Source organism: Elephantulus edwardii, unplaced genomic scaffold, assembly GCF_000299155.1.
Source record: "Elephantulus edwardii isolate Elephantulus edwardi_28Jun2011 unplaced genomic scaffold, EleEdw1.0 scaffold00070, whole genome shotgun sequence".
NCBI lineage: Eukaryota > Metazoa > Chordata > Mammalia > Macroscelidea > Macroscelididae > Elephantulus > Elephantulus edwardii.
This window is the reverse complement of record NW_006399820.1, coordinates 8,935,933-8,947,896: the sequence shown is the minus strand read 5'-3', so window position 1 is coordinate 8,947,896 and position 11,964 is coordinate 8,935,933. Positions and strand designations below refer to the sequence as shown.

At 41.4% G+C, this 11,964-nt stretch overlaps 1 protein-coding gene across 1 annotated transcript in view; it reads left to right on the top strand.

Moving 5' to 3' along the window:
• Positions 1 to 7,960, top strand: part of CDKAL1 (CDK5 regulatory subunit associated protein 1-like 1) — an 886,114-nt gene extending 878,154 nt beyond the window's left edge. The window contains exon 14 of the mRNA XM_006888658.1: positions 7,766 to 7,960. Within this exon, the coding sequence (XP_006888720.1) occupies positions 7,766 to 7,960 (195 nt within the window). The remainder of the gene's footprint in view (positions 1 to 7,765) is intronic.
• Positions 7,961 to 11,964: the final 4,004 nt, after the last annotated feature.

The following is an 11,964-nucleotide window of genomic DNA, read 5'->3' as shown; positions in this document are numbered from 1 at the left end:
CCTCTCCTTGAAAAGCAAAAGAAAAACTCCCTCATTGGATTACACTCACTCATAGCTGACCCTCCAGCAGAGTTTTGGATGCTGTAAATCACACAGGAGTAGATTGCTCATCTTTCTGTCACAGAGGGACTCAGCCTTTGGGTGCACCTCCCAGCAGACTATGCCACCATGCTGTACCTTGATTTTGTCCTTTCTTTGTATTGATGTAAGTACATCTCTAATGTGTTGCCACCAGGGCTTTATTTAGTGTGAAGAAAGTCAAGCCACTTATCTGCTTCACCATTATACCTCTTGTCCATCAATTCAGAAACCACAGTAGCACAGTGGATTAACCGAAAAGCAGGCTGTTTGAACCCATGCTGTAGCTCAGCAGGAGAAAGACCTGGTGACCTGTTCCCTTAAAGGTTGCAGCCTAGATAACCTGGGGTTGGGGTGGTGAGGGGCAGGCATTTCTACTTGGTCACACACTGTTGCTGTGAGCGAAAACCTTACTCCATGGCACCTGTCTTATCAAGTTCTGCTAATAACTCAAGTATCACCAGCCAGTGGTGGCTTTAACGAACAAAAATTTATTTTATTCCAGTCTAGGATGCTGTAAGTTCCAATTTGAAAGTATTGTTTCTTGAGGAAGGCTCTTACCTCTTCAACTTGTGTTTCCTAGTTTTTTTAAAAAAAATCTGCATGTGTCTTGGCCTCAGTCTTACTCAGTCTTTACTCAGTTATTTAATTTCTCTGATGACATAGTGTATGGGGAATGGCACTGCTAACCAAAAGACTAACCCTTTATAGTGTTTCAGATCCATTAGTGGCCCTAGGGAGAAAGATGGGGACTCTCCTCCCATGTGATTTACTGCCCAGGAGAACCCACGGGAGGGTCAAATATGAGTCATTTTCAACTGGATGGCAGTGAGTTGAGATCTCTCAAATGCCATTGACTGAAGACCTACTCTGTACTAATTTGGTCTCTTTAACATAATGAAAAACTCATTCACCTATGAGATTTTGTTGTTGTTGATTGCCTTCGAGTCGAGCATGACTCATAGCGACCCTATGAACAAAAGACCTGAACTCTTTCTAAAACTATCAACATTTATCAAAGTTAATAGAGTTTCTGGAGGCATGTTGTTTAGGAAGCAGATGCCATTGCTGCACTCAGAAAACAGGTCTCCATCCCTTTTGATGGAAAGATCTGAGTTAGAACAAGTTTGGAAGGCCCTAAAACTCCATCTTCTCCCTTTGCTGGGTAGTGTAGCTGGCAGCTGACTAAACTAGTCTAAGTGAGCCCGGTGGGAGGAAGAACAGAGGCTGGGCTCTGGAGGCACCTTGATCTCTGGTGCTGTTAAGCTTTGTGATCAGTCAGTCAGGCATATAGTCATGTAATGATGTCCATTCCTCTTCTCTATAAACATGCGAGTGTTACTCTTCTGTTGGAGCACATTCTGTGGCCCAGAATATACTTTCTGGTAGGATGATGAGAGTTTGGGGATGACATATGCCATGTGTAGTAAGTACACAGAATACTGCTAACGACGCCCATGCCTTAATCCCAGGACATGTGACTATGAACTTTACGTGGCAAAGAGGACATTAAAAGTATGGATAAGTTAAGAATGTTCAGATGGGGAAATAATCCAGATAGGCCCAGTGTTATCACATACACACAAATCTCAAACCAGTTGCCAATAATTCAGACTCATGGTGACCCCATAATTCATATAAACCCCATGGGGAGGAGCAGCGGGCCCTGTGCAATGTGGTGCGTCCACAGGTTCTTACTGAAGACTCTTTGGAGCAGAGCACAGACTGGTTTCTGTGGTGTAGGCCAAGATATTTATTACTCACAGAGTCCACAGGGCAATGGTGAGGAAGAAAGCACACAGCAGCAGTAGCCAAGGCTACCCAGAATGGGGCTCCCATCCCAGAGGATGTTGGATCATGTCCAAACATACCCTGCTTCAGAATAAGGGAGGAGAATGCCCAACTCCCTCTCTCCCAAGGTTAAGGTTAAATCCTAATGACAGCCATGTCTGTATGTCAGATAGCATATACAGAGAACAGATAAGGAAAAGAGAGTAACAGGTGTAGAAAGTCCCCTGCAAGCAGTGGACATCATTTATTGTCTCTGTTTAGGATGGGCGACCATCCCCTCATGGCTATTCTAGATATTACTGGCATGAGGAGATGTTCTTCCTCCCTTACCCTACTCCAATAGCTTAATGGAGTTCCTTGTGTCTTCTGAGGGCAATCATTGTCCTCTAAAGCAAATACTTCACTTTGTGACTGGCCCTGAAGAAACTCATGTTCAGAGAGACAGGACTAAGCAGGTCATCCACCGCAGTTGATCAGGGCTCACATGTACCTGGCCCAAGCTTGTCATGTGTGGAGGAGGGTGGTGGAGAGAGCTTTACCTTAAGAAGGTACTGTCTGAGGTGAAACCTGAGAAAATATTAATAAGATGGTTGATTCAGGTTAAGAGTAGGACAAGGGCAAAGAGAAGTAACAGTTTCTTCTCCTCCCCATCTCTAGTTCCCTAGAACACAGTGTTTAGAACAATGTTAGATATTTCTATAAAAAAATCTATGTGAAAATAGCCACTGGCACATCTACTAGGTGATTCCCTAATACAATTGTGAGATCCAGATTTCTCAATAATTTTGGAGTTGCTGGGTCCTGTAAATGCTTAATGTAACCAGCTGCTAACTGAAAATTTGGTGGTTTAAGTTCTTGGTAAAAAGAGGCACAGAAGAAGATAGGCCTGCTGATCTACTTTTATTAAGTCAGTCACTAAAAACCTCTTCTACTCTGACATTCATGGGTTTACCCTGAGGTCAAGTTGACTTGACAACAACTTGACAGTATTAGAGAGTTTTGGCTAACTGCTCCCCTGAAAGTTCAACACACAGATTGAGAGCACAGACATTAAGATAGGTGAACTTCTTGGTAGACTTGACTTCTTCATTGTAGGTTAGGACTTATGAGTAGAGTATGTAGCCAAGATGTTCCCCAATGGTTCATAAATGGGCAACTCTGGGCCTCTCACCACCATTTATCTCTCAGTTTGCCATGCTATAGTGACTTCCATGTTCCTGGAAGATATGTCACCAGTATTTCAAATGCTAGCAAGCTCACCCATTGTAAACAGGTGTGAAAAGAAAAAGGACCATGGGGATGGCCATATCTGACCTTCACCAACTTCACAAAGGGGAACTGTCCCACCAAGAACATCAGTAACACAAAACCAATATTCATGAGGTCAGTTATGTCTCCCATACTCCCATTCTTCTTTCTACTCATCTCAACACCAAACTTAGTGTTTTGCTGGGTTCAAAATCCAATGTGATAGCTCACAGACCACCCAGAACCATGTTAGGGAAGTCAAAAGGTTGTAATCCAAGTTATTAGCAGAATACAGTCAAAGCAGTTTCCAAAATGTGCTCACAGGCACCCGAGTGTTATAAAGTTCTCATCCCTGCAAATTATGGCCTCCCACCCCTAGTTGCCCAACAAACTTGAGCAAAAGCTCTTAGCTCTGGTTCCAATTGTGTAACAGTCCCAAAGTAACCCCATCTCACGCCAGGCCTTTAGTTCAGCCATGCGTGCTCTTTTCCTGATAGTGAGGTTTCTTTATTGGTAGTGGGGAGAGGTCTCATTCTTCTTAACCTACAGGAAGATTATGCAGCTAAAGTTGTTCAATTTATTAGCAAGACTAGCCAGTCCCCTTATAGATTATTAAAACTGGCCGATCTCCTTTGAGGATAGGCTAACAAGCCTTATTGGCATTTTCCCATCCATCCACATGGTCAGGTCTGATTCAGATGGCTAAGAAACTTGTATTGAAAGATAAACTCTAGAACCGGTTTCACTGGAGTTGACAAACTAAGATTAACAGGCAGAATTGGGCATTCACTTCTGAAATACCAGGCCTTCAAAAGTCCTATGAATAACAGGAATGTTGTTGAATATATTGCCAGAAGATGATCCCTTCAGGTTAGAAGGCATTCAGAATGCAAGTGGGGAAGAGCTACCTCCTCACCCTAGAGTCTGTCATAATGACACAGATCATATGAAGCTTTCATCCAGTTAAAATCCTTCATTTACTAATGTGGCAAGATTCAAAATTAAGAGAAACAGTGGCAAACATGTACGGTAATAACTAGAGCATGGCACGTGTAACATATGAATCTAGAGAAAACTGTAAGTTGGCAAAAACTAAATGGAACACATAGACACTGACATCCTAGGGATTAATGAGCTGAGATGGACTAATATTGGTCACTTTTAATCAGACAATCATATGATCTGTTATGCCAGGAATAATGAAGAGGAATGGTACCACATTCATCATCAAAAAGAGTATTTCAAGATCTATCCCGAAGTGCAATGAATCGGAGTGATAGAATTCTATCCATGCACATATAAGGAAGACCTGTTAATACAATTATTATTTTCACTTGTGTACCAATCACTAAAGACTAAGATGAAGAAATGGAGGATTTCCACTAACATTTGCAGTCTGAAATTTATTAAGCATGCAATCAATATAGATTAATAATTGGAGACCAGAATGCAAAATTTGGATACAAAGAAGAACTAGTAGTTACAAAATATGGCCGTGTTGACAGAAATTACATGCAAGTACAATCTTGCTGAAGATTACACAGAACAGCTGAACAGTACATCAACAGGAAACGACCAGAAATTTAAGTTGTGTTCAGAAGAGCCTGTGGAACAGGGGGTATCATTGATGGTTTCTGCTGGATCTTGGCTGGAAGTCTAGAATACTGAAAAGATGTTTTGTTTGTGTTTTATTGACCATGGAAAGGCATTTGACTGTGTTTATAGCTCTCAAAATTATAGCTAATATTGAGAAGAAAGGGAATGCCAGAACTCTTAATGATGCTCATGTGAAAATTTATACATAGACCAAAAGTCACTTTTCTGAACAGAACAAGGAAATAACTTCAGGGTTTAAAATCATGAGAGGTGTGCACCAGGCTTATATCCTTTCCCCATACATACATATTCAATCTGTATGCTGAGTAAGTTTTTCAAGATGCTGGCTATGAAGAAGAATGTGGCACCAGGATTGATTGAAAGAAGACTTATTAACAACTTGCATTATACAGATGATACCTTGCTCACCAAAAGTGAAGAGGACCTAAAGTATTTACTGCAGAAAATGAAAGATTACAATCTTCAATCTAAATTATACCTTAACATCAAGACAACAAAAATTGCCACTACAATCGATACTCTTGGTACAAGCAACCAGAAAACCAGGAGACTTATTGTATTGGGAAAGTCTGCAGTTAGGGACCTCTCAAAATCAGTGAGGAGTAATGATGTTGGTTTAAAGTCTGTGGTGCGTGTGATTCAGGCCATGGTCTTTCTGATCACTTGCTATACATCTAAGAGCTGGACAGTGATTAAGGAAGACAAAAGAACAATAGCTGATGGGTTTAAACTGTTGCTGTCTAGTTTAATAAAATGTAAAAAAGAAGAATACATAATAATATCAAATTATGCAACATAGAAAGCTTGTCCTTGGTTATATGCCTACAGTTTAAGGAGCTGCCACTGGGTGATTTGAGCCTCCTGGTGCAGCAGAAGGCTGAAAGTAGACAGGACTCATAAGGCATTGAGCAGTGGGATGAGTTTATAATACATTCTCTGCTTCATAAAACCACTGCCCAGGCACTGAAGCCATGCTCCAGAGCATCTGGAAAAAAAAACCCTCTGCGACATTTGATAGAAATAATAAAACTGTTATCTACTAAGCTGCTGAGCACTTGAACTTGTGGAACACTAGAGAGTCCTCCTTATAAGCTTCAGACCCCACAGTATAGGAACCGACTCTTGGGAGAGAGTGTCTGTGTTGCATCTCTATGGGGCACCTCCACATTTTTCTGAGGAAGAAGTAGGTAGTTTTCATTGGTTTCTCAAAGCTATCTGTGATTTTAAAAGGCCAAGGAGAAATTAATCAACTTCTTAATCTTCATCTTGTACACCTAAACTTAGGAAGCAATTAATTTTTTAACCCTAGACCACAACACATGCTCTTGAAGACCACTTTCCTGAGTCCATCCCAGAAGACTTTGATGACCAGGGACAGAGACATCCTCCTAATCTACTATAAATTTAATCTAGAGAGTATGTCTGCGAATCCACTCATTCACTCAGTCATCCCACAACACTTACTGAATACCTCCTTTACACCTGGATCTGTGCTAGGCTCTTAGAATTCAGATTAATTAGGCAGCATCCCCACTTTTGTAGAACACTATCATTTCTGCTGAAAACAGACATTGTCTTTTTCTTCCAAAGTTGATGAATATACCCCATCCTCAAGACCTTCAAGTTATTTTTCATCAGTGAAAAGCTTGTCAACCCATTATAGTTCTAACTCCAGAATATCATACAAACAACCTGTCCCACCAGACAGCAGTCTCCCCCAAGGCCTGGGGCAGGTTTTGGGGCACCAGGTCTGGCCTCTCCCTGCTGTGGGAAGGATGGATCCCTTCCGTCCAGCTGTGCTCCTCCTTGTGAGGGCTTGGAGTGCAGGGAGACCAGCAGGGTAGCCACTCAGATGTATGGGAAGCATGGAAGTAAATAATGGTTTGGCTGTCATTGGGGTTGAGAGATTTATCCTCGTGGTTAACAACATTATTAATTTTGTAATTAGTCTCCTACAGTGAAAGCAAGAATTCTCCCACATCTATTCCAAGTCAATATTAGCCAGTGTAAATGGAGCTGTAAAAGTTCTTTTCATGTCCACATGTCTCATTATCCACTCACCTGAACATAAATCCAGTTGTTTCTGCATTATAAATCTTTTGTTCCAGTCTTTCCATCTTTCTGCCATCATCTTTACATATGTCCTTATTGGTGTCCATTGCAGTTATTATCACAATTTGTCACTTGATTTCTCTCAACACCTCTTCCCTCCAGATCCACACTCCACATCGCTGTTAAAGTTCCCCTCACAAGACATGGTCAGACAGAACCTCCCACACAGAACACAAAGGTACCTTAGGACCCTATTCTCAAAGAGTTGGTTAAAGAACTTGAAAGGGAAATATGCAAGAAAACCAAACCCAAACTCATTGTCAAACTGATTCCAACTCATAGCTACACCCCTACAGGACAGAGGAGAATCACTACATTGGGTTTCCAAGGTTACCATCTTCAGGAAGCCAATTGCCTCATCTTTCTCATATGGAGCAGCTGGTGGATTTGATCCTCTAACATCTTAGTTAGCAGTTTAGGGTCTCACCCACTACACCTCCTCTCTCTCAGCCCAACTCATTGCCGTTAAGTCAGAACTGACTCACAGGTAACTTTCCATTCGGCTTCCAAGGCTGTAGGTCACATGAGAGAAGATTGTCCATCTTTCTCTGTCAGAGCTTCTAGTTGATGCAAACACCGAAGTGGTGTAGCCTTTGGGTTAGTAACGTGACACCCTACAGACTACACCACCAGAGCCCCCTATGTCAGCTAGTACATGTATAATCTATTTAAAATTCCTTAACTTGGTCCAGCCCTTTAGGAAAGAAACCGTGACTCCTTTATACCTAAGTGGGGACCAGCTGGCCCAGAGTCAGTGCTTAGATCAAATAACCAGGATCGTGGGATGTGCCCGTGTCCATAATAAATGGACAGATCATGCAAGAAGATCTTTACTTGATTAATATGACAGTAAAGCTTTTGTTACATCTTACAATTCTGTTGTGTGTTTTTCCCCCACCCTGCCTCTCTCTCTCTCTAGGAATTCAGAAACAGACGTGGGAATCACCTAAGTTCGTCCTCCCACCCCTGGGCTGCAGGTCGACGGGACTCGGCGGCGAGTTCCAGGCTAGTGCTGCAGATGCAGAGGCTGCATGGAGACTGTGGGCTGAAGATATCTGTGGGCTTGGCTCTCTTGGTGCTCCTTTTGGCTTTCTTTGTGAAGCTCTATAATTAGAACACAATTGAGTGGAGTGTCTGGGAAGAGGAACAACTTGCTCATTAAAATCTTCATCGGACAGAAAAGCAAACCACATCAGTGCCGCAAGGGCGGTGATATCTAGTGCTCCTACCTCCCCTTCAGCCTTATTTTTTTAATGAGGTTCACCCGGTCTCACGTGGCTTTGAAGCCATTGGTTATTTGACCTAAAACCTAATATCAGCTGCCATAGCATATCATTTAAATTAAACTCACTGTGGTGTATTTTTAGCAAGAAAGTGCAAGTGGTTGCATTTGGGGCGAAAAAAAGCACAAACAAACCCAAACCAAACCTCCGTTCTTCAAGTCAGAACCTAATTGTATAGTGGCTCTGGTCATCTTTTCCTTGTGTGGGAAGCATTTTGAATCTTTAATAAACGTTTTTCAATGTCTCTTTCTCATTATCCTTTGGTATTAGAGTCACAGGACAAAATTCCTGAGAAAGTAACATATCTGCTCTGTAAACCTTTGCCCAGTTAGTTCACTGTAAAAACGCTAAAAAAACAAACAAACAAACAAACAAAAGACACACAAAAAAAACCCCAGACCAACCTAGAAAGTTTTTACTGCAAATGCGTTCCTGAAAAGTTGACATGAACTCGAATCCATTTGGAATGCACTGGAAGAGCGTGCCAATGAAAGAATGCTTAGAAACATGTTGTGAGGTGTGAAGACTTCAGCTACTTGTTCAGCACCCACAGACTTTCCAAAATTGAACAAATCTAAAGCAAGCTGGCATATAAGGTTGATCAGACTATATGTAGTCCTTTCTACCTCACTCCCTTGGCCTTTACTAAGTGAAGTATTTTCTTTCACAATAAAGGGAATATGTGTGGTGAGAAAAATCTTAGGTTTAGTTGAATGTAAACGTCATTTGCTGCCAGTGAATAGGCCTCTGACTCAAGGCAACTGGACAACTAAATGAAATGCTTCCCTGCCCAGCACCTATGATTACATTCCTGTGATTGGTTGTGGATCAGACCATTGTGATTCACAGAGTTTTCACTGCCTGATTTTAGAAAGGAGATTGCCAGACCTTTCTTCCTAGTTCTTCTTAGTCTAGAAGTTCCACTGAAACCTGTTCAACAATATGCCAGCCTCCCCTGACACATGATTGTCTAGACAGAGAGAAATGGTACCATATCATCACCAGCTGATTTTTCCCATCTTTAAACCAACGCTTGAGAACGTCCTTTAATCTCATGTTTCAGCTTTTAAAAACGTGTCTTTACAGAAATTAAATATTTCCTATTTTAAAAGACTTTAAACTTGAGTTGTATCATCAGTTGGTAAATTAAAAGAAAAGAAAAACAGACTTTAGTCTTACATTTCTGTCAATCCTGGTATATGCTTCTAAGAAATCACATTATTTTTTTATTATTATTAATTTCAGTGAAGATCTACAGAGATTTTGGAAATCACATTTTAAAGGTAAAGAAGCTGCCTGTAGAGGTAGAGATAAGGGATGGCAAATATCCCACGACCACCTGCCAGGAAACACTTGAAGGGGGCACCACTGAGCAGCAATTCGTTAACCACGTAGGGCCAGAGGCATAGTGGAGGAGGAGGGAACAGAGGAGAGCACCTGATGCGGGTACAATTCTAAAGGGCCATCACACCAGTCACTGCACATGGCTGCAGCTGCTGGACAGGAAGGAAGCTGATAGGATATTTGGAATGAGGAGGAGGAGGTGCAATTTTTATATTACCCTGTACTTGAATCAGGCTCAAGGTACTGTTCTTAGAGACTGTTCTGGGGAGTCATTACCCTGTTGGCATCATCAGTTGGGAGTTGTGCTGCTAACCCAAAGGCTTCATCTCTCTGATAGTTTGAACCCATAAGTGGCTAGATCAGAATGATGACATATCTTTTACAGCCTCAAAAACCTGCTGAAAGGTCAGCTAAGAGTTGGTTCTGGCTGGACAGCGATGAGATGGGAGGATAGATGCCCCTGCTCTCTATACCCCCATCAAGAGCTCCACAATCATGTCTGCTTGGTCACATTGGTAGAGTGCATTTGGTTAAGGAAAGTTAAGGAAAGCCATTTCTTTGTTAATAAGCAGAGTGAGTTCCAATGTGGTACTTTTTTTTAAAAAAAAAAAAAAAAACCTAACTGAGGTGAAAATACAAGGAAATTTGGAGGATAGCTAACTGGAAGAGTTCCAAATTTATTCTCATTTCCAAGAAAGGTGATCAATACAATGTGGAAATCATTGGACAATATCATTAGTATTACATGCTAGCAAAATACTGCTGAAAATAACTTTTAAAGGGCTAGAATGGTATTCAGAGAGCTGCCAGATATCCAAAGTAGATTTAGAAGCGTTCGTAGCACCAGGGATATCATTGCTGATGTCAGATGGATCCTGGCTAAAAACAGAAAATCAGAAGAATGTCTCTTTGTGCTTTATTGACTATACAAAGGCATTTGACTGGATTATAACATAGCTAACATTAAGAAAAACAGGAGTCCTGGAACACTTAATTGTCTTCATGTGAAAATTATACCTAGACCAAGAGGCTATTGTGTGATGTGAATGGAGCAAGAGAATGCTGTTGTTATTGTGTGCCATAGAGTTGCCTGTAACTCATAGTGACCCTAAATACAGTAGCTATGAAAATGGTCCTATCCTGAGCCGTTCTCACTGTCTCTCATACAACTAATTCTATTACTCCAGTTACTGTGTCAATCCATTTCATCCAGAATTGTCTTCTCTTACACTGTCCCTTCACCTTTCCAAGCATGATATCCTGCATGGTTTAAAATTAGTAAAGGTATATGTTAGAGGTGTATCCTTTCTCCATAACTATTTAATCTGTGTTTTGAGCAAATTATTCAAGAAGCTACGCTCTATGAGGATTGGAGGAAGACTCATCAGTAATCTTCAGTATGTGGATGACACAGCGTAGCTTACTAACGTGCTTGCTGCAGTAAGTTAAACATTGCAGCCTTCAATAAGGGTTGCATCTCAATGTCAAGAACACAACATTTCTCTCTGCTGGATTGATAGGCAATATGATGGATGGAGAAAAGATTGATATGCAACGACTTCATCTTACTTGGATCCACAATCAATACACTTGGTACCAGCAGTCAAAAAATCAGAAGATATATTGCACTGTAGTCAGGAACCTCTCCAAATTACTGAGTGTCATTGAGTCAGTTTGAGAACTAAGGTGTGCCTGATTCAGGCCATGGTCTTTTCAGTTACTTGCTTTACAATGAATAAGGATGACAGAAGAAGAATTGATGCCTTTGAACTGTGGTGTTGGAGAAGAGTACTGAATATCCCATGGACTGCCAAAAGAACAGCCAGTGTATCCTTGGAGGCAAAAATAGTAAAGCTATTTCTCACATACTTTGGCTGTATTGCTAGGAGTAGCTATTCCTTGGAGAGGGATATCATGCTTGGAAAGTTGGAGGGACAGCAAAGGAGAGGAAGACCCGCAACCAGGTAAATTAACACAGTGACTGTAGCAATGGACTTGAATGTGTCAGTTTGTGAGGATGGCACAGGATAGGACAGGATTCAGATCTATTGTTCATATAGTCAGTATGAGTTGTACTCAACTCGATAGCACCTAACAACCACCACCACAACACAGGACATAGAATATCCCATATTACTCAATATCCCAAAAGAACAAGCTGATACATGTTGGAAAAGGTGCAGGCAGAGTGCTCCTTGGAGGCAGAGATGGCCAAGCTTTGTCTCTCATACTTTGGGCATGTTGTTAGGAGAAGCTATTCCTTGGAAATGAACATCACATTGGGAATGTGGAGGGTCAGAAAAGGGAAGGAAGGTCTTCAATGAGATGGATTGACAACAGTGACACAGAAATGGGCTCAAATATGTCAGAGATGAGGAGTACGGCACAGGATAGGAGGTGATTCAGGTATGTTGTTTATAGAATCACTAGGAGTCATACTTGACTCAATGGCACCTAAAACGTAGGGCATCACACATTTGGTCTTAATCGG